The 22,549-nt window shown below is 57.6% G+C and overlaps 1 protein-coding gene across 1 annotated transcript; it reads right to left on the reverse strand.

Moving 5' to 3' along the window:
- Window positions 1-2,035: 2,035 nt before the first annotated feature.
- Window positions 2,036-19,109, reverse strand: VEGFA (vascular endothelial growth factor A; the record flags this gene model as incomplete). Its single annotated transcript, XM_079781632.1, has 9 exons — window positions 2,036-3,949; window positions 6,059-6,190; window positions 7,332-7,403; window positions 9,253-9,282; window positions 9,626-9,702; window positions 10,420-10,616; window positions 13,682-13,730; window positions 16,720-17,493; window positions 19,065-19,109. The coding sequence occupies 9 exons, from the start codon at window positions 19,107-19,109 to the stop codon at window positions 3,928-3,930; spliced, it is 1,398 nt and encodes a 465-aa protein (XP_079637758.1). The 3' UTR covers window positions 2,036-3,927.
- Window positions 19,110-22,549: the final 3,440 nt, after the last annotated feature.

The raw sequence follows: 22,549 nt of genomic DNA on the forward strand, positions 1-22,549 counted from the left end.
GTGGGTAAGAACAAAATGCACAATGATTCAAAGATTTAACTTTAAAAGTATTCCGTCTCTCATTGGTTTTTATATTGACTAGGTGGTGGGATGATATTTTAGATACGGGGTTACGTAAAATTTATTATCCCGCTCAATTCTACCTGTTTCTTTGTACCTTTTAAAATCTGGCTCCTAGAAAACGTTGTTACATGCATGGCTCATGTTATGGTTCTATTGAGCAGCTCTGTTCTAGAATGTTAGAAGGTTGTATGTGCTACGGGGGTGGGGGGGGGGGGAGGGATGCTAAACAGGAGCATCCGGAGTAGAGGGAGAGAGGAGTGTCGATGGTAAACGCAGTGGTCAAGGTGGCCTCACGGAGAAGGTAACGAGACTGAAGGTATGTCACGCCTGGGGAAGATGCTCCAGGAAGCGGGAATGCCAGCGCCAGGGCCCAAGGAGGGAGCACGCCTGCCGTTTGAGGCACAGAGAAGCCAGCGTGGCTGGAGCGGAGTGACCAAGGAGGCAGAGGCAGCCTGGATGGTGCAGGCCTTTTAAGGCCATTGTACAGACTTGGGCTTTTTCTGAGTAAAACAGTCTTGCTGGGTCTTAAGCCAAAAGGTGACACAACTGGGCTCACATTCTAACAGGTTCACTCTGGCTGTTGTGTGGCAAGTCAAGTGAGTGGAGAGGACAGTTCCGGGTTGAGAGGCTCAGGCCAATACGTCCTCGGGATGGCCACAGCCCCACAGGGCAGTTGTGTGGATTCAGTGGGTGTGAGAGCAGCAGGTGGAAAGCACCTGGAAAATGAGCTCCAGTGCGGGCAGAGACCTTGCCTCCGGCCTCAGTGTAGCCAGGAGGCAGCGGGCACCCTCCCCAGCAGTCGTGGCAGTCACCACACCACCACCATCCGGGCATCTCCCCATGCAGGACTGCAACCCCTGCCTCGCTGCTGGGATGCTCCGTGGAAAGCCCTTCAGCCGCTGCTCAGTGGCTCTGGGGGAGGCAGCATTGCAGGCTCCCCAGAAGCTAACCCTGCCTGTCTCTCGGGTCTCCACCCCTCACCCACTCCCTGTCCGAGGGCCCCTGCCAAGCCTTTGCTTACACTTTCCCTTCTGCCTGGAATGTCCGCTTCAACCCTTTCACCCTCCTCTCCCTGTTCGGTCTTCTTCTACCGGTTCCTTAAGGGGCAGCCTAGAGGTAATGCCATGAGAAGACCCCCAGACTCTGCTACCCCCAATGCATCCCACCCCCAAACTGGATCAGAGGCCCCCATCCTATTTTATGAATTTTTCTCTTCGTGGATTTATAGTTCTGTGAGGGTTGAAATTGTGTCTTGGTCCTAACAGCATCCCTTGCCCTAGCCTGATGGCTGTCCCCATAAATCCTGTTTGAAGGAATAAGAGAGAGGCTAGAGGAAGTGGGTTTGGAAGGATGTTCATAAATGCCAATGACCCAGACAGCTTCTACTTGCCCCAGGACCCCAGGAGAGAAGACCGCCCAGGGGCAACCAGGGTGGTCTTCTGAGAAGAGCTGTGGGTCTACCTTTCAGGGGCTCAGGGAACTCCAGGGTTCACTAAGGAAAACTCAAGTACGTCTTGGGGTCCAGGTCCCCATGAGCACCCACTTCCCAGTCCCATAGCCAAATCCAGCCCTCCCCTTTCTGCTGAGTAGCAAGCTCAGACCCATGGCCAGTTCCTTCCTTGACCAAGGGACAGGGAGGGCCAGGACTACGTGGCTCCTAAAGGTAGCTCTACTCACTTCGGAGCCCGTGGCTCCTGTCTAAGGAACTGTCTCTCCCTCCCCCGTTCCCAGAGGGCCCCCCGCCCCACCATATCATGGCAGAGCATGGACAGGTTCCCCAGGACCAGCCCAGCTACACCGGAAGGACTCAGGCCCCAGCACCTGGGACCCCTTTCCCAGGCCTCAAGTAAATGCCATGTTCCCCAAGGGAGGAGGGAAAGGGGACAGGAGGAAACCTGGAACAAAGATTCAATGGAGAAGGAGAAACCAGGAGGAGCTCCGAGATCAGAATTAAATTCTTTAATACAAAATGCTTTTTTTAAGATATATCTGTATTTCTTTGTTGCTGTTTAAAAATAAATATGTACTACGGAATATCTCGAAAAACTGCACTAGGGACAAAGATGTGATGTTAATATCTTTTCCCCCACAATTATTATGGATAAACAGTAGCACCAATAAATAAATGATAACAAATATTAAAATTAAAAAAGGAGAGAGATTTAGTATGTAGAATTCTCTATTTTTTCTTGTTTTGTTTTTACATATAAAAAACAGAATAGCAATGTCTATTTTATCAGAATCACATATATACATAAACATATATATATATATATACAAACACGAGTTGCCAAATATATATATAGTATGTAGATGTATATTGAAACCTTATTTCAAAGGAATGTGTGGTGGGGAGCCGGGGGGAAAGGGTAGGGCAGAGTTGAGTGTTAGCAAAATTAAATATCTGTTCAGGACAAGCTAGTGACTGTCACCGATCAGGGAAGAGAGACTGGGAACATGAATTTTATACACAAAGACCAGCAAGGACCAGTACAAATAAGAGAGAGAGAGCGAGAGAGCGAGAGAGATACATCTCATAAATAGTTCAAATTAAATATTAACCGAGAATACTGAAAAAACCCTACTCTTTAATTAAATTAACTGTTTTAATTTCTAATTAAAAAGAGATATTAAATAAGTACCGTATATAAAACACTTTCTCTTTTCTCTGCCTCCATGGTGGGCACATGGATCCTGCCCTGTCTCTCTGTGCCGCGGGAAGGGTCGGGTGGGGGGACAGAGGAAGGTCAGCCACTCACACACACAGAGCCAGGTCTCCTGGGGGACAGAACTAGTGGTTTCAATGGTCTGAGGACCTCGGGCCCCCTGGGCTGCGCCCAGGAAGGGAGCAGGGAAGTGGCCAAGGCAAGAGGCCCTCCCCACAGACGACGAGCTTCACCAGGCTGCTGTTCTTCCACCAGCGTCCTCTCCTCTTCGCCAGGACACCTGGCGGCGGCCTCCTGGGCATCTCAGAGGCAGGTGAGAGTAGGTCAAGGCTGCCCAGGCTCCCGAATCCTTCAGGCAGTGCCCCTGGGGGCAGGATGCCCGTGCAGCACGTGGAGGGGCTCCCCAAAGCACAGCAGTGTCCTGAGGCTCCCCAAACTCCTGATCGGAGCCAGCGTCCTCACCCCTGTACCTGTCGTCTGTCCTTCTGTCCATTTGACTCGGGGCAGAGGCTCGGAACCAGGGCTGGGTTTGTCGGTGTTCCCAAAAGCAGGCCAAATTTGCCCCCATGCCCTGGCCTTGCATGCTCCTAGGCAAGGGAGGGGACCCTGGCCTCCCTAAGAGCCACGGGAAGATCATGCCAGAGTCTCTCCTCCCATCTTCTTCCTTGTCGGGATCTGGGTGGGAACAGTCTCCTCCCAACTCAAGTCCACAGCAGTCAAATACATCCAGTGAAGACACCAATAACATTAGCAATGTTAATTTAAAAAAAAAGAATATATATATTTTATATATATATAAAATATATATATTTACTTTTATATATATAATATATATATATATAAACATATGTATGTGGGTGGGTGTGTCTACAGGAATCCCAGAAATAAAACTCTCTACCGGGCTCGGTGATTTAGCAGCAAGAAAAATAAAATGGCGATCCAAATCCAAGAGGGACCGTGCTTGGTCACCGGCCCGGGAATGCTTCTGCCGGAGTCTCGCCCTCCGGACCCAAAGTGCTCTGCGCAGTCTCCTCTTCCTTCATTTCAGGTTTCTGGATTAAGGATTGTTCTGTCGATGATGACGGTGGTGGTGTGGTGGCAGCGGCGTGGTTTCTGTATCAGTCATTCTGTATCCATCTCTCCTGGTGAGAGGTCTGGTTCCCGAAACCCTGAGGGAGGTTCCTTCCTCCAGCCTGGCTCACCGCCTCGGCTTGTCACATCTGCGGAACGGAAAACAGAGGCGGGGTGAGGGCCAGGGGAGGAGCTGGGGGGAGTCCGCGGCAGCAGGAGGACGGTGACAGCATGGTCCTGCCTCGGGGAGCCCGGGCGAGGGAGAGGCCAGCCCCTGTCCAAGGGGCCCTGTCCCAGCCACTGTCTGAGCGGTAGCCATGCTCAGGGCTCCCCATCTGCCCCCTAAAGCTTACAATCGAGTTGAGACAAAGCAAGGACATGGGGACAACCCATCACAAGCAACAAATAAACACAAACGAAGGAACAGTCCCTGCGTGATGCTTAAGGGCTAATGGGGGGCCAGAGCTGGGCCCAGGGAGCCAGGAAGGTCCCTGCAGAAGGAGGTGTTTCAGCTCAGTCTCATGGGGCAGGTCTGGGGGAGAGTGAGCAAGGGAAAGGGGCCCAGTGGGAGACAGCCAGCCGAAGGGGGACGCTGCCGCTGAGAAAGTAGGGCTCCCAAGGCCGGGGGAGCCAGTGGGGTGGGGGCACAACTCCCTTCCCCACCCCGCCCTCCCAGCCTCAGCCACGGGCCTCGTCCTTCTTGCGCTCACTGGCAGCAGCAGGCCCAGGCCCCAGGCCCCTTTCCTTTCCAATATGCTCTTCTGCGTGGGGTGGGGGAGAGGCCATCGGCGCTGTGCTGTCGCCCTGAAGCGGAGGGGACTCCAAGAACTCGCTCCTCATGCCCCTGCCCCTGGGCTGATGGACATCTGCCCGCCGCACTGTGAGGAGTGGGAGCAGGCCCTGCCCTTCTGAGAGTCTGAGAATGGGGATCCTAAGCCTTTAGCTGGGGTGCTGAATCCCCCATACAGCTAAGTCAGGGGCTGGGGGAGGTCTCCAGAAGCTGGGGTAACTTCAGTTAGCTCCCAGGTCACTGCACACATCCCCACCCCAGACAGTCTCTCTGCAGAATAATCTCTATGGAAGCCCTAAAGTGGCAAGTCCCCACCCCACCCCCCAACACCAGGGGGTGTGGAGACCCCTCATCCACTCCTGGAGTTAGGCAGAGCCCCCACCGCCAACACCAATATACACTCTCTGTCTTCACATATCACCAAGACAGACAGAGCCCCACAGCGACACCCCAAGACACGGTCCCCAGCATCCTCTGAACACTCACAAGCCACAGGAACATGGTGGCGGGGCGGTAGCCACATTCTGAGGGCTTTGTTAATGAAGCATGTGGACTAGCCCTGGGAATCCCACAAAAGCCCCTCCTCCCCGGGTGATGCTTGAGCACAGGCCACGCTGGTACAAACAGCCCTGTGCTCCTGACCTCACCCTCTGACCTCGCTCACACCCTTGACACTCCCCTGGTCCCCACTGTGCACTGAGGTATAGATGCCCTAGGGGGGGGGAGGGGGGTCACACAGGTACACAGGTGAGTAAAAACCAGGACCAGGTGTGAGGAGTTAGTTCACAGTCTAATGTTAGGAAAGTGGGCATCAGCCCTCCCTCCACCCATCCTGGGGGCATCTGAAATATGTGGGCTGTTAGGGGTTGTTGCCTCGACTACTGGAGTATTAAAGAACTCTTCTGTCCCCAGATGTTAAATCTCCTACCCACCCTAAACCAACAGCCAGAGCCCATGCCTTCCGGAACCCCAGTCTGAGGAGGGACTCGCGCCCTGCCCCCTGTGGAGAGACAGTGAGGGGTGAAAAGCCTAGTGGTGCAGACTTCAGAGGGCCAGGCCCCCAGGAGAGTGTCTGCGTTTTATAGCGTCCCCACACCGGGAAGGGCCCTCGGTGTTAATAGCGATGGTAGTAACCACAAGGTCAGGACCAACAGCCACCACGAGCAGGACCACAGGACACAACACTCAGCTTGCGTCCACACCCCCACATTGAGCCACACCAGTCTGCCCACTCAGGCAACCAGGGCAACCTCTGAGGGGCCCTGCCCGGCCACACCAGCGCCCGCCACCCACCGCAGGGGCCTCGCGAGCCAGGAAGGTAGTAGTCGCCAGGCAGGCAGCTAGAAGCCAAGCAAGCAGCTGGCCCCTCGCAGGTACCGCTCGCTCTCTCGCACTCTCTCTCTTCCTCTCTCTGTCTCCATCTCTGTGTCAAGCCCCTCTCTGACTCGCTCGCCCTCTGGGAACCAACCTGCAAGTACGTTCGTTTAACTCAAGCTGCCTCGCCTTGCAACGTGAGTCTGTGTTTTTGCAGGAACATTTACACGTCTGCGGGTCTTGTACAAACAAATGCTTTCTCCGCTCTGAGCAAGGCCCACAGGGACTGCAAAAAGGCAAAAGGAAAGACATCTAAGCTAGAGCGTCAGCAGAGAGAGAGAAAAAAAAACCATGCAACACCCCCTACTGTGTGCAGCAGGGCCCCCACCCAGCTCGTGGGCCCCCACACCCTTCCACGCCCTGGAAGGATCCGAGTGCTGCAGTGGAAGACAGAGCGCGCAGGAAGAGGCGGCACTGGTAGGAAGCCCCCCGCAGAGAGAGGCAGACACAGACGGGCAGAGAGTGCAAGGAGAGGGCTGCCGGGAGGGCAGTGCTGTCCGCCGAACGGACGGACGGACGAGCGCAAGCCTCGGGCCACAGGGTCCCAACTGCTGCTGCCCCCAAAAGAGCACCCGACTCTTCACCTGCTGGGGCGGAATTCAGGAGCCACCCTCTCCCCGTGCGTGCGAGGGCGCGTGCCCAGGCCCCTCCGCCGGGGGTGGGCTGAAATAGGGTGTGACACCCGGCTGAGCCCAGAGGCAGTGTCCACGGAGGGGAGCTCGGGCAGCCGCCCCAGAGCATGGCCCACCACAGCCTCTAACACAGAGGAAGCAGCCGCCCTGCTGAGAGGCTTCTGCGGGTGCCGTGGTCGGGCTGGGAGAGGGGGACCTCCTCGAGGAGCTCCAAGTCCATGAGAGGAGGCGCCAGATGGTGCCTGACCCCACCCCACCTCCTCCTTCGGCCAACAACAAGCTGCTTCGAGTCATTCAAGCCCATTCCTCACACCACCCTCCTCACCACCCTCAGCTTCCAGACAAGCACAGAAGCCTAGAGCAGTGGAAACCAGTTGGGTGAGCAGGCCCCAGTGCCCGGCACCCATGCCAACATGGGCCGGCCACCAGTGCCCAGTGGGTGAGAGAAAGGCAGTGCCCAGCCAAGCACAGGCCAGAGCCCCCTCCCTGATTCCTCCAAGCCCACTTTGCCCACCCACCCCCAACGCTGGACCAGCAACAACACCACGAAATCTACCCACTGGTGCCAATTAGTGGAGTGAGAATGAGAGAGTGAGACACTGGGGCAGAGGGGAGGACAAGAGGCAGGAAGGGAGGGACAGAGGGAGGGGGGAGGGTTAAGGGGTCCTGCAAGCGGGAGTTAGATCGGGGGCCCTGGGAGGCTCCAGGGAACGAGACAGTAGCGGCACCACGTACAAGTTCCAGGATTTATACCGGGATTTCTTGCGCTTTCTTTTTTGCCCCTTTCCCTTTCCTCGAACTGATTTTCTGGAAAATAAAAAAACAGAGCCAGAGAGGAGGGGCGGGGCAAGGGAGAGGAAGAGAAGCCGTGAGGAGGGCAGGGGACAGGACGTGCTCAGGGCAGGAGGCAGGCAGCCTCCGAGGAAGAGCTCGCACGCATGTGCAGGTTGGGGCAGCAAGCACCGGATGGCTCCTGCTGCTCACTTTAGCCACCCTGGGGTGCCAAACCCAGCCCCGGGCATGGCCTTGGGTGGAGGGCACAAACCCCAAAGGCCTCCATGCTCATGGTGGCTCCTGGTCCCAGGGAGGGGGCAAAGCACCAAGAGCAGCCCCTTTACCCTGTATAAGCCCGGTCCTATTGGCAGGGGGCTATCAAAGGTAGGCCAGGCTTTGGGGAGAAAGGTCAGAAACCTGATTTAATTGGGGGTGGGGGGGGGGGCTGGCTGTGCTCCAGGCACCTTCCATCTTCATTTCCAAGTGCAATAGCAAAAGGGTCCCTCCAGAGGCCCTGCCTCTGAGAACGTGGGGGAGCACAGCTCCACTGGGGGCTGGCACACCACCAAGGGCGGCACATATAAGGCATCAGCCCGTCCGAGTCATAACCTGGGCTGCTGAGAGGTGGGGCTGGGTGTCCTCACAGCCCGGGCAGGCTGGCAGGAGGGTGGGGTGGGAGGCAGGGAGGCGTGGGGAGGAGGGGCCTGGGCGCACTTGGCAGGTTGCGCCTCCCCAGCCTGTCAAAGCCTGCTACACCATCTCCCCAGACCGAGCCCCCACTCTCCCTGTGGGCAAAGCAGGCCTTTGGGGAAAGGGCAAGGGAGGCAGGCTGAAGCCTGTCCAGTCAAGGGAAACGGCGCTCTTCTCACAGGCCAGCCCAAGAGAATGCCCCTCAGAATGTCCGCCAGGGGAAGAAAGGGAGAAAGGCACTGAGGAAGGGGCGGGTCTGTTTCCTCTTGTCGGGAGAAATGCTAGGAGGAGGAAGGTCTTCAAGTGTGTGCACTCGCATTCTCCCTCTTCCTCCTCTCTCTCACCTCTCCTCTCTCTTCCTCTCCCCCTCCCTCCCCCCCCTCTCTCTCTCCCACAGGAATTCTGGAAGTTGGGGACTTCAGGAAGAGGCAAAGGGTTGAGGCCTAAGGGCCTTCAATGTCCTCCGAAACTGAGCAGATAGGGTGGTGAGGGAGGGGAGGGAAGGGCATAGGTGATCTCTCTGTCTCTTTTCCTGCAGACTCGTCCCCCAGGCCAGCTGCTCACCGAGTCCTGAGGGCTCACTGCCCCCAGACCTTGCCCGGCTCCACCCCTGCTCCATCCTGACTTGACCCTCCACACTGAGCCATTGGAAGCCTCAGAAAATGACCGACATTCCATCAATTCTTTCTCCCTGACCAGGAGGGCTGGGTGTCTCTGGCCTGCTTCACTCCTGCAGGAGGGCATACACCCAAAAGCACGCCAGCCGGCCCCAAAGCCAACTGCACTCCCACGGCAGCCACCAGAGAGGCCGCTTCCTCTGACGCACAAAAGCTGGCCTCTCTGCCACCCGCTCCCGCTCCCTGCGGTGGGTGATGGGAAGCTACGGCATGCCAGGGAGCCCGCGTCCACACTACCCCTCGCACACCAAAACCTCAAGTCCCAGCCGGGGACGACCTGGAGACCTGGAGCTCGTCGGTTCTCCCAAAGGAAGCTGCAGGCTCCAGGCTGGGTTTTGTCCCTACGTCTACAGCCATCATCCTGGAGTTTGCTCCATCCCCTTGCGGCCACCACATGTCCTCATGAGACCACGTTTTGACCCCGTGAAGTCATCAGGCCCCTGACAGAGGAAGCCAACAGCCCCAAACCAAGAAAACAGGCAAGGAGAAGGAGAACTGAAGTCATGGCCACTTACTTTTCTTGCCTTGCTCTCTCTTTCTTTGGTCTGCAGTGGTAGAGAAAGAGAAAAGAACAAAACAGAGAAGGGTTTAGATGGTGATGATAGTGATGATATAACAACAATACTTCTACTAATAAAAACTTAACATCGTTATTTACGATATAACAATACAGTTTGAATCTCTTTACATGTAACTCACTTAATCCTTAAAACAATGCTATGAGGTACATACTATTATTGTACCCACTTTACCGAAGTGGAAACTGAGGCACTGAGGTCAAATTGAAATGCCCAAGGTCACACAGCTGGGAGGTGGAAAGGGGCTAAGAAGCGGAACGGGCTTAACCCTGGCACAGAGCAGGCAGCCGTTTGCTGACTGCGCCCTCACCTGCATTCACATTTGCTGTGCTGTAGGAAGCTCATCTCTCCTATGTGCTGGACTTTGTGAATTCTGATCCGCATAATCTAGAGGAGAAGGAAGCACATGACAGAGGTTAGTGACCCAGCCAGCCATACCCAGGTGGGACACCCCTGTGGCTCCTGCCACTCAGCCCCCAGGGGTTCTACAGAGCAGTGATGGGTGGTGGAGTTAGGGGGACCGGGGGCTCTATCAGAAAGAGCCTCAGGCCCACCCCAACTCCCCCAACCCTGCTGACCTCAAGGAGCCCCTGCTCCTCTTGAGGGCAGACACAGCTGCACGGGTTGGCCAGGCTGGGAATTCAGATCCTAAGTTCTCACCACTCCCCATCCCTCCCCTCCTTTCATCCCTTTAGGCCTCACCCTGAGAGCCCCCACCCTGGGGTCTCACAGCGCCCTCCCTCCCACCCTATCCAGGCTGAAACGGACCCCATCACCAGACAGCATCAAACCACTGGCTTAGAAACTCTCCACAAACCACACTCATCCAGCTTCCCAAACAGAGCCCCAAAGAGGGAGGGAGGACGAGACAGGCTCCTGTCACAGGTATCATTCTCCTCCTGAACCCAGGGGCAAAGGTCAGGGAGAAGGAGGAGGCGGTTGGGATTTCCTGGGAACCTGGACTGGGAAGTACAGGCTTCTTTTTCCCCAAAGAGGCAAGACCTGCCACACCTCCCTGACTGACTCAGGGGCCGGAGCTGGACAAGGCAGGTCGGGCTCCTCCTCTCAAGTGCCCTCCTGCCCCTCCTCCTCACAGGTACGCACCTGCATGGTGATGTTGTACTCCTCAGTGGGCACACACTCCAGGCCCTCATCGTTGCAGCAGCCCCCGCACCGCATCAGGGGCACACAGGACGGCTTGAAGATGTACTCGATCTCATCAGGGTACTCCTGGAAGATGTCCACCAGGGTCTCGATTGGACGGCAGTAGCTGCGCTGGTAGACATCCATGAACTTCACCACTGCACGGGAGGGGGTGGCACATGAGCCCAGCAGGTCACACAAAAGATGGCCAAGCCCGATCTCCACCCAGCTCCATAAGGCCACTCTCCAGGGTTTCTGTGAGAGGTACCCACTATCGGGAAAGTCCTCCCACACATCTGACTTAAGTCCCTCAAACTGTATTGTTATATAGAGTCCTTCCCTAAGCTTTCTATCAACACTGCTGAAGACCTGTTTTTATGCCAAAGATCGCAGGATGCTGTGGGGTTCTGAGGGAGAGGGCCTGCCTGCCACATCTCATCCCCCTGCCTCAGCATGACAGCCAAGCCAATTCCTGGGTCAACCTTGATGCCAGAGGACAGTGTGAGTAGGAGTATACCTGTTGGGGTGCTCTAAGCATCCCATAGAAAAAGGAACAGCCAGCTTGGCCATCCTACTCCCCATTTATGTACAACCTCTCCATAGCCACATTCAATGAGCACTTACTGTATGCTGGGCCCTGTGCACAGGACTCTATAGTTGACATCTCAAACAATACTCTACTACGAGGTTCTAGCAGGACCTCCATTTTACAAACATGGAACCAGAGGCTTGGAGGCTGAGTAACTTGCCCCAAGGCCACGCTGCTAGTAAGTGGTAGCGTTAAAATCAGCCTGGGCATCAGAGCCTTCCTTAGCCTTCCTCTGCCATGAGCAAACAGAGGGGAAGCTTCAGGGGGGGCACCCTGCCACCTGCCAGACCCCTCCCCGCAGGTAGGCTGAGGAGGCAGTGGGCACAGCACAGGACTGGGGCTGCCTGGAATCAGCAGGTGGCAGTGGGCGGGCACACTGTGCCGGCCCTGCCAGCCACCGATAACCCCACCCAAGAGGGCAAACTGCTTGCATCATGGAAAAACGGTGTTGCCACTGCAGCCACAGAGCACTTCCAGAAGCTGATCCGGAGGGAGAGCATGGCAAAGACAGCTTCCCAGGCTGGAGGCGGGGCCTGGGGTGCATCGGTGCATGAAGGGGTAATTCTGGGCCACAGGGGCGGGCCCTTGAGAATAAATAAACTCAGGACTCTGGAATGACTACTCCAAATTGTGGCCCAGCCTGCCACTCCCTATCACACACCCCCACCTCCACATAGCAATTCCGTCCCTGAAATGAGTTTCCCCTACACAGGAGGGAAGAGCAGCACCCAGCCAGCAAGGAGGCAGGGCTCCGGCCGCCACTTGGTGTGACCGCGGGCCAGCCCCTCCCTCTGCACATCTGTGCAAGCGGGTTGGGCGGGTCTCTAAAGACACTGAAACAAAGGCTGAAATGTGGAGTTTTTGTCTACCATTTCCAGCCCCAAAACAAGCTTCCTGTTCTCAGCCCAGGTACCACAAGGTTTGGAACCTCAGCCAGGCTGCTCTCCCCAGAGATTGCAGCTGAGCCTCCTCTCCCTCCTCCCTCCAGGGCCACGAAGGCAAAGGAGCCAGCGGGCTGTGTGTATCATACGTGGGTTGAAGAGAATTTGGAGAGACGAGGGAAAGTAAGAAGCGGGGAAGCCACAGATGTGAAAACAGAAAGAACAGGGGGGACCCCCAAGCCAGTCCCAGGCCTTGCCTGCCACCTCTACTTTCTCCATTCAGGCAATGGCCACAAAATTCTTCTCTACCCCCAAAAGGGTTAAGGCAAAGTGTCTTCAAAAAAAGAGTATAAAAACAAGATTAGGGATCTGAAGAAGTCCTTTGCTAAGCCAAGTCTACATTGAAGAAGATGACTAATCAAGACCTGACACTTTGTCATGATTGGGGACAGAGGTGGCCCAGGCCACAGGTCCCACCCAGGACAGGAGAGTAGAAAAGTCTGGCCAGCTGGCTGATAGCTGAGGGTAAAAAGACTCTGGGTGAGAATTCCTTGGGAAAGCTCCCTGGATTCCCCAGGGTGGCAGGTAGAAGGGGACAACTCCACCAGCACCCTTAGCACCCTAGCCACTGCCTCCAAAGAAAGCTGTCCTGCTTTGGCACAGGGCGAGGACACACAGACACTCGAGCATCGGGCTTCCGCTGTTTTCCTTATTTCTCGAAGACAAACTTTTCCCCAACAAAGACCATTTGTCTTGCCTCTCTCAGGCCACTGAGACCACCGGGAGGCCGAGGGGGTAGGGACACAGGGAGCGGGTGGCCTGTCCGTGGTACAGGCTGGGAATGGCCAGGAAGCCAGGCCCTGGGCCAAGGAAAGGGTTCCCAGGCCAGGAAGGAGGCAGAACCGGCTGGGCATCACCACCAGCGGGGCGTGCAAACACAGCCCTTGGCCACGACCCTGGGCCGACTTGATTAAGGTCAGGGAAAAGCGCCTGGAGGGAGACCTCCTCGGAGATGGGGAGCTGGGGGAGGAGCATTGGGCACTCCGCCCCAGGCTTGAGCAGAGGCCACATGCAGTGGTGGGGAGAGCCTGGACATCCCTCGAGACATGGGAGGCTCCCTATACCAGACCTCATCGGAACAAAAGGCAGGCAGACTGGGCTTGGGCAGGGGGTGGGGCGGGCGCCTTGGAGCTACAGCCAGCCCTCTGCTGGCCCAGCAGGGAAGTTCACAGCACCCAAACCTCCTCCACCTGGAGGGCAGAGGGGGGCCTAGGGCTTTCTCTCTCCACCCCCAAAGGAATACAAACTGGGCGATGGGGTCCCATGAGGCTGGGTCTCCGCACCCCCTAGCTCATGCACAGCCAGCTCTCTGGATGGCAAGGGTCACAGCCCCTGCACACAGGCCCCACAGATGAGACACGCTGGGTTGGAAGTGACATGGAGTATCCATCCTCCCTTGGAGGAGGTGGGGGTGCGACAAACAGACTTCTGGGATCCTTGAACATTGTTTGTCCTCCTGGTCCATGCTCATAGCTCCCTCTCCAAAGAAAACTTTACTGGAAAGAGCAGAAGAAAAAGGCCACAAGTCCTTTCCCTAGTAAAGGCCTGCATAGGGAAGAGCCAGTGCTCTGGAAAGAAGGGTTAATCTTACCCTTTCCTGATCTCCACCCCAGACCATAAAAGAAGAAACAGGGCTTCCCTACCCAACCCTTGGGGAGTTAAGGGATCCCATCCAGGAGCCAGGGGGACTCACCTTGGTGGGCTTTCTGCTCTCCTTCCGCCGTGGGCGCAGCCTGGGACCACTGAGGACAAAACAAAAGAGTGAGACAGGGGCATGGGCAGGGGGACCCCCACTCTGCCCCTCCTCCCTCCTCCTGGCCCTCCCGGCCCATAGCCCCTGGCTTCTCCAAAGCTTCTGAGTAGAACTAGGCACCACCAGGGGCTCCCTACAGGCCAGAACCCCACCACCACCCCCAGACTGCTCCAATTTTGAAGCCAAAGAAGATAAAGACTGACCAGACATTGGGGGTGGGAAGCTCAAAATGCAGTAGGAAAACAGCAGAATGTCCAGATCCCTTCTCCACAGTTCCCTCTCCCCATTCTCACTGGCCCATTGCTGAGCTAAGGGAAGTGAATCTCCTCACCCCCCCACCCACACACACACACACTCCCCACTCCCTGGTCCAAAGCCACAGGTAAGTATTAAGGTCAAATAGGACAAATTTGGACTGGGGCAGGACGGAAGGACTGGGGGCGAGAAAAACAACATGGTGACCTTCTCCTGCTGACATGACAAATACCAGGGTGAGCTGATGCTAGGAAGGGAGGGGGTGCAGAGGCCTGAAGGGCACCAACCACCCTCCCCCATCCAGACTCTCAAGTCTTCAGGAATATTCAGCAAACCCACAGGTTGCCTGGAGGGTAAAACCTGGGAGGAAGGCCTGAGGGAGGGGAGAGCTCATTTCTCCCCAAGCACAAGTCTCACCAGGGCCTGAATATATCTCCAACATCTTTAGCTTCACACTCCTGTCTTGTTCCCTGCTTTCTCCTCCCTCCCAGACTGAGGGGGTCCCCAAGTCCCTCTCAGCTGGGCTCTTTCCTCAATTGCAACCAGGGAAGTCTTTTATGCCTTAGCAATGCCCAGCCCCTAGGGGGCCCCCTGCACTACCTAGGCCTGAGGCCTGCCCCCATCCCTCCCCACCCCCACCAGATCATTCCTCCCCTCCCCAGAAGCTGTGAAGGTCAACAAGTCCAACCATGTGAACCTGACAGCACTGGGCAAAGGCTTCTCCCAGCCCTTCCAGAGGGTCTCCGGTTCTCACCAACTGCCCACCCCATCTGCCCCTCTTTCCGGGCAGATCCTGAACAGCAGAGCCACCCCCTAGCCCACAGAACTGCAGACCCACTGAGATGAGAGTCTCTGTCTGCCTCTCTCTCCTTCCCACCCACCACCCTCAATGCACCCCAGTTCCCCTAGCCTTGCCCCCAGGACCAAGGTCAGATAACAGTTTCCAGACTCCCAGCTGGATAGCCTCCAACTGCAGCTCCCTCAGGGGCCCCCCAGAGTGTCCACCTCAGCCCCTCACCCATCCCCAGGACACCCCCCCTGGCTTCCCTCTGCCAACATTCTCTCTATGGCCTCCACACCTCCTGGGCCCCAACTAGGAAAGGGGAGAGAAACTTCACACCCCCTCCAAGGCCTGGGGGCACAGGGAGGAGCAGTTCTGTGCGGGGAGGGGCCAGGTGCCCTTCTCTGGGGGCCTCTGAAGGTCACGCTATGGCCAGTCCGCCACTCCTCCCCTCCCCTCCCCTCCCTACTTGGAGGCCTGGAGCCAAGGCCTTTGTGCCAGGGTCTGAGGAACTCCGGTGGCAGCAGGGACCCCAGCCCATTTCCTTCCTTGGGCCTCTCTGCAAGGGGAAGGTCTAAGGGAGGGGTGGAAAAATGACCTCTTAGGTGGCTTGGAGAATCAAGTTGGGTGGGCAAGTTTGAAGTTCCCAAAAAACCACCTGCTCCTGCTCCAGTGTCTCATTTCACTAGGACAAAGTGTGTTTGCAAGGCTGGCAGGAGTTCTTCCCAAGGGTGCCTACATCTCAGCAAATTTCAAACCATTTTTCCAAAAAGTGTAAAGTGGGGCAATGACACTCTGTAAACCCTCCCAGGGCCCACCCCATAAAAGCTAAAGCGCATCCCACTTGGAAGTGTGGGGGAAGGGAGGGAAGCTGCCTGTCACCAAGCGGTAGCTCTCCACAAAGCCCCCAGTGGGCCCTGACACCCTGACCCCTGACGGAGATCCTCCTCTGCCTGGACTCGGGGGCTGAGAGAGGTTAGATGGGTCTTCTCAGCAGAGGGGAGCGAAAACTAAAGGGATGGGCAGGGGGGTTCTCTCCGCGCTAGGGAGGAAATGGGGAAGGGGCGTCAGGAAATCCCTCCTCGCACAGGAAGAGGTTAGGGGCTGGAAGCGGCCGGAAGGGACAGGGTGGTTCTCCGGGTGCTCCCGCTGGGCTACCTCGAGAGGTCACCTTCCCGCGGAGGGCCGGCGGGGGGAGGGGCGCCGCTCGCCGCCCGGGACTCCCAGCTCGGGCCGCGGCGGCTCCGGGAACACGCGGCTGGCCAGGCCCGGGCTGATGTAATCGGCTCCGCGCCGCGCGCGCCCGGCCGGGCGGGGGAGGGCGGGCACGGAGCGGGACGCGAGCGGGGACGGGCGGGGGTGGCGCCGCGCAGGTGGCCCGGCGGAGAGGGGGTCTCCGCAGCCATCCACCCCAAAACTTTTCCTAAACTCGCGGAGAGGGCCGAAGGGATCCAGCGGCAGTGACAGCGAGCCCCTCTTGCGCCAGCGCCCTGCCCCCTCCACGCTCTCAGCCCTCCTTCGGTCCAAGGTCCGAGCACCCCCCTGCCCGCTGGACTCCGGCTCCCGCCCCCGCTGCCCGGACTTTCAGTTCGTCGGGGACCAGCGGCCGGGAGCAAACTTCAGCAGCCGGCGGCAGCGCAAGCCCAGCCCCCTCGGCCTCCTCCAGCGGCTCCCGCCCTCCGCTGGTCGGCCCAGATCGTACGTGCGGTGATCTGGTGGGTGGGCAGGGCCCGCGTGGGCGGTGAGACTCTACCCCGGTGCCCTCCCACCTAGCGCGCGCCCCCTCCCCCTACACGTACGAGGACAGAGGGGGAAGCCGCGCGCCCGGTGCCCAAGGACCCGCGTGGGGCACGGAACCCCCACGCGCGCGCTCGCACGCACGTCCCCAGCCGGGAGAGGCGCTCGCAGCTGCCCGCGGCGCCGGGCGGGGACGGCCGCTTACCTTGGCATGGTGGAGGTAGAGCAGCAAGGCAAGGCTCCAATGCACCCAAGAGAGCAGAAAGTTCATGGTTTCGGAGGCCCGGCCCGGGCCGGCGCGGCTCGCGCTCCCTCTCCGGCTCGGGCTGCGGGGCGGCCCGCTCTCTTCGTCGCCCAGGCGGGCTCCTCTTCCTCCCGGAGCCGAGGCCCGGGCCAGGGCCTGGGGCGCGCGCGCGGCTGGAGCACTGTCTGCGCACACAGCCGCCTCACCCGTCCATGAGCCCGGCTTCCGAGCGCCGAGTCGCCACCGCGGCCCCCTCTCCTCTTCCTTCTCTTCTTCCTCCTCCCCCTCCTCCTCGGACTGAGGCTCCTCCCGGCCCGGGCTAGCACTTCTCCCGGTTCCGCTCGGCTCGGCTGCCCCGGCGCGAACCACGGCTCCTCCGGAGCGAGAACAGCCGAGAAGTTGGACGAAAAGTTTCAGGACAACGCCGCGAGCCCCGACCCCCTCCACCCCGCCTCCGAGCGCGGGCTGCGGCTCCTGCCCGCGGCTCGCCGCCGCGTCCGCCGCCGGCCGCCGGCCGCCGAGGAGGTGGGCGCTGGGGCGGGGGGCGGTGTCTGTCTGTCTGTCGGTCAGCGCGGCTGTTCTGATGCGGGGCCGCGCTCTGGCGGTCACCCCCAAAAGCAGGTCACTCACTTCGCCCCTGTCCCTCTCGTGGCTCGCTCGCTCGCGCGCGCTCTCTGACCCGGTCTCTCTCTTCCTCGACTTCTCTTCGGAGCTCCTGCTACCTCTTTCTTCTCGCTACTGGTTTCCAGAATCCGGAGTGATTGGGGAGCGTGCAGGAGCAATCTTCCCAAACGGTCGGCCCGATTTAAGCGGGGAGTGGGAAGCAAAAATAAATTAAAACTGAAAAGAATACGGTTTTTTAAAAATGTTTAAGGAAAAAAAAAAAGGAGGAGGGTAAACCCTGGTTAAATGAATATCAAATTCCAGTGCGGAGACCCCTGGCTGGTGACTCCGAGGGTTCGTCTGCCTCGTCGCCGCGTCTTCCGACCGTGCGCCGCTGCCGCCGGCTCCTCTAGCCCCCCGCGCTGCGGCCTCCCCGCAGCCTGGCTGCCCCAAGCCTCTGCGCTTCTCAACGCTACCAGCCGCCCAAAAAAAAAGGCCTGGCTCCTCCCCCGGCCACCGAACCCCGCCTCTGGCACGCCCCCGAGGCGAAGACACTCGCCTCCAGCAGCTCTGAGTTCGGCTCGGCCCCCTGGCGCAGCCTTCGCCTGCGGACACCTAGTGAAGCCTACGCCCCCCCACCCACCCCAGTGAAGGGAAAGCTCGACCCCCACCACGGCGTACAGCCTGAAAATTACCCATCCGCCCCCCCTTTGCCCGGAGACCCACACGCTGTATTTGCGGGGAGGGAACAGGAAAGTGAGGTTACGTGCGAACAGGACTAGAAAGCTATTCTCCTTTGCTGGGAATATTGGAGAGGGCGTGAGGATGGGGGCATCAAACAGGAACGAGTGGAGATAGGGAAACACAGATCTCCTGAAGTCCTGGGCTGACCCCTGCCCTTCTTCCCCTCTCCAACACCCTCCTCCAACACTCAGTTACCCCTCCCCACACTCACACTGACACTCAACGCGTCCTCACTCTCCGCTGACGCTGCTCTACCAAGTTCACCCAGCCTCCCTGTGGTGGCCGAGCGCCCCCTAGCGACACACCCCAGCTCTGGCTCAAGAGGGAATGGGCCTCAGGATGAGAGTGAAAGATTACCCCTGAGCCCTGCATTTCTGACCTCCCAAACTGATATTTTTTGGACTCGTGGTCCCATGTGCAGAGAGCCCCGTGATGGGCACAGAGGGCCCCGTGTATCCATCTGGACAATGTGCTCATCAGAGTGAGCTGCAGCCAGCAGGCTGGGGTGACTGGGTTCCTTTGGGAAGCATCCAGAGGGGCTTCCCTTGGGAAGCATATTGGACACAGTTTGTGGGGCCGAGAATGGGAAGCGTGTGGTTCCGGGGTTAGTCAGTGCCCAGAGGAGAGAGGACCTGTTGGAGACCACGTATGCTCAGTGGAGTCTGGCAGAGCCCAAAGGGAGAGGCAGCTGGGCAGACAGAGGCCCTTGTTTCTGCTCCCCCCCACCCAGATGTTGCCAGGGAACTGAGGCCAGGGGCTGGTGGAGCGGATGGAGGCCAGGGCCTGAGTGATGATTCAAACCTACTCACCAGCACTAAGGAACGTCTGTAGGCCAGCTGCCCAGAGCTCCCACCAGGCTGGGGGCCAAGGGTTCCATCAGCCCCAACCAGGCTCACCACTCCTCTTCTGAAAAGAATTGGGGAGTTGTCCTCTGCACCCTCAGAACCCGGATCCCTTGCCTGCTTCTCCCAGTTGGTGGCCTCTTTCCTCTCCTCTCCTCTCATCCCCTCCATTCCTTCAAAGCCTCGCTCTTTCCCAACTCCCCTATCTTCTCTAAGTGCTCCCCAAGGCCCCCCACCCCACCCTTGCATATAGGACCAACCTGGAAAAATTCCTGGTTGGGCTTTGACCCAGTAGCTAGCTCCTGGGCTCCCCCAGGGAACAAAGGGGGGCTCTAATACCTGTGGGAAGAGAGGGACCAATTGGTCTCCTTATTTATTTAGGTCTGGCCAGGGCCTGGCCTAGGGCTGGTGTAGCCTCTGTGAACGCCTCGGCTGAGAGTGGAAGCCAGGGTGAGAGAGAATGGGAATGCAGTAACGTCCCCCAAGTTGGTCAAAATGATCCAAAAGGGTTACTCAGCCAGCCCCCCACCTCAGCAGTGGTTCTGTGGTTTGGTGGGAGTGCTAGGTTACCCCTTTAGTACTCCAGTTCTAGGGGAGTGGTGTCCTGAGACCCCTATGAGCAGAGGGGCTGGCTCCCCCCAATTCTATCCTACCCTTCCCATCATTCATGCCTCCAGGCCTGTCTCCACCACCTGGCAGGCTTCCCAGCAGCAGGAACAAGGTCTTTTTACAGTTTACTTTTTAGTAAACATTTATTTGCTGGCTCAGGGCCCCCCTCCCAGGCAGGCCTCCTCACCTAGACTCCACGCTCAAGCTGCTGCATGGGAGGCAAGCTGCTGAACTTCCTCCTTGCCCAACCTGTTCTCCTCTCAAACCTCCTGAGCACAAAGTATGGGTGGGCACCTTGGCACAGTCCCCCTCCCTCATTCCTACCCTGAAGCCAGCAGAGCCCAGGACAGAGACTCCCAGTGGCATCACTTCCATATCCCTTCTCATCTCAAGCTTCCCCAGCCTCTGGGGAGGCCTGAAGAGGAGGTCTTAATAAAGGACCCTAAACTTGGAAGGAGGGTGAAGAGGTTCCAAGGAGGTGTGGCCATTCATTGTCACTTACTAGCCCCAGTGCTCTCCCCAGCCTGAGCCAGCCATCCCCCTTGGTGGCATTCAGCCATGTGTGTTCCAATGCCCTATGTGAGGTTCCCTCTGTGAGCTCTACCCAAGGAACCACAGGAAACAGGGGAGCGGAATTGCAGACTGGCCTGAGGGATTTTGGCACCCTAGACTGGAACAAGGTGTGGGGGTAGGGGGGGGCCGCGGTCTCCCATCTCCACCTGTTATTTCAGACACACAACCTGGTGGCGACTTAGAGGAGGGGGCTTGACTCTGGATTCCGTCCCCCAACGTGGTATCACAAGCTTTGGTAACAGTACACAATCATGGACCCAGCCAATGCTCACATTATCATGGAATCGAAAGCCCAATGCACAGAGCAAAGAACACAAATCAGCAATCATAAGACCACGTCATGTCTCTATAGCACCTTCTCTTCCCAACAGCTTAATCCACAGACTTAATTTCACTTCTCCTCGCTCTGTAGGTGGCTTCAGGCAGGAGTGTCAGGGAAGACTGTCCCTCCAGAAAATCCCAAGGGCACAGAGGGACCCAAGATCACCCAACAACATGGTGTGGGACGGGGCGTGGAGCAGAGAGCAGCCCAAACAGAGGTCATGCTGGGTCCCCTCAGAGACAACCTCAGCTGCACTCGGGGCTGAGGAGGCCTCCACAGAAGGCTCTGTGCAGTTCAGAAGGCGCCTAGGAGGAAGGGGAAGGTGTTCCAGGTGAGGGGGGAGGGGAGAGAGGGGTAGGGGTGGGGTGGAAAAGAACGTGAAAGGTGGCCAGGAGCCAGCTGTGGCCCCAAACAAAGGAGGTAGTGATCGGCCCAAGGCACAATAGTTGTACTTTGTCCTGAGGTCCTGTCACCTCTGATGTTCAGGGAAGCTCTCCCGCCTGTGGGTGTGGGCAGTTCACCTCCAAGCCTGTGGATAAAGGCACAGAGCCCCTCTCAGGTGAGGCGAGGGTCGCTGAGTCTTGCTGCTGTCTAAACATTTCTCCAAGTGGTCTCTCTGTGATGGAAGGAAGGTCTTCTCCCTCCACTAACTCCCGACCCCCAGACACGGAGTAGTCCACAGATCTAACCCGCAGCAAGGACAGGAATACCAGCCGTTGAATCGAAGGAGAGAGAATGGGGTGGGTTCCTCTCAATTCTGTCTGGCTGTGGGTCAGTCTCTCTCTCTGTCTCTCACTAGTTATCTTTGCAACAAAGCAATGGAGAGACAAAGCAAAAGCCAGGAAGCAGGGCCTCTTTTCCAGTGCCAACATCATAGCCACATCTGGATCTGGAGGCTTGACTCGGTTAATGATAGGTAATCATGCTGATTGGTAACAAAATGGGAGCAGAGGACGCCAGAGAGGTTAACTCCCTTTAGAACCCAGTCAGGAAAAGGGAGGGAAGTAGGAGGGGAAGCAGGCGGGAGACCGGGCAGAGGGGCTGGGCAGGGTCACTATCTGGGGGAGCACACCTACCCACACCACCCCCTGCCCCATCAGCCAAACCTCTGCCTCTCCTTCCTGGGCCTCAGTTTAACCCCTAACACCAGATTGTCTCCCTGGATTGCTTCTCCCTGTCAGCGCCAGACATGTCCACTTCCTGACAACGCTGTCCTTGCTAACCCTCAAAGTCAGACCCCCATCCTGCCCATTGCTGCCCCATCCACACCCCTGCCCAGTCTGCTGGGAAGAAGATGATGGTACAAGGTGGTAGCTGAAGTCCTAAAGACATATTCCCCCTTCCAACCTCGTTCCTGCCTGGAGCCGAGCTTCATTTCAACTTGTGTATCTTTTCCAAGGCCTACCAGGCACCAGACACTGTGCTGATATTATAGGAGGCACAGGGAGACCTTAAGTGGGTTAGTGGAAAGCTCGGGGGCTTCGGGTCCAAATGGACCCAAGTGGCACTCCTGGCTCTGCCTCTTTTTAACTGTGTGACCTTAGGCAAGTTACTCCACCTCTCTGGTCCACAGTTCCCCTTGTCTGTAAAACTGACTGAAAATACCGGCATAGGAGGGTTGCTGCACCGATGGTTGTGCACACAGTCACCCCAGAAGGCATGATGGGAAAGAAGCCCCTGAGCGAGGCACACGGTGCCATGAAGGTTCTGAGGCCGAGCAGCCCACCCGGCTGGAGTGGGCGTCGGGAAGAGCTTTCTGAAGGAGGTGATGTAGGACATGTATGCCATAAGCAGGCATTAAACTCAGCCCACGAGCCCTGTTTGGGGCTGGGCCCTGGGACTGCACCAGTGTGGAAGGGGCTTCCTATGTGGAGGTGAATCAAAGAAGAACCTGGAAATAGAAACTCTCCAAAGGGGGCCATAGTTGCTGGGAGCAGGGGAAGGCCTCCTGGAGGAGGTGGCATTTGAGCCTTGATAGAAGAACAGATTAGTCAACAAGGTGAAGCAAGAAGAAAAAACAGGCAGGGAAGTGAGGTCTGGAGGATTCTGATGGCCCACAGGGGGGATTAGGGCTTTTTCACAAAGATTCCCAGACAAA

Source organism: Cnephaeus nilssonii (assembly GCF_951640355.1).
Source record: "Cnephaeus nilssonii genome assembly, chromosome: 9".
In the NCBI taxonomy this organism is placed as follows: Eukaryota; Metazoa; Chordata; class Mammalia; order Chiroptera; family Vespertilionidae; genus Cnephaeus; species Cnephaeus nilssonii.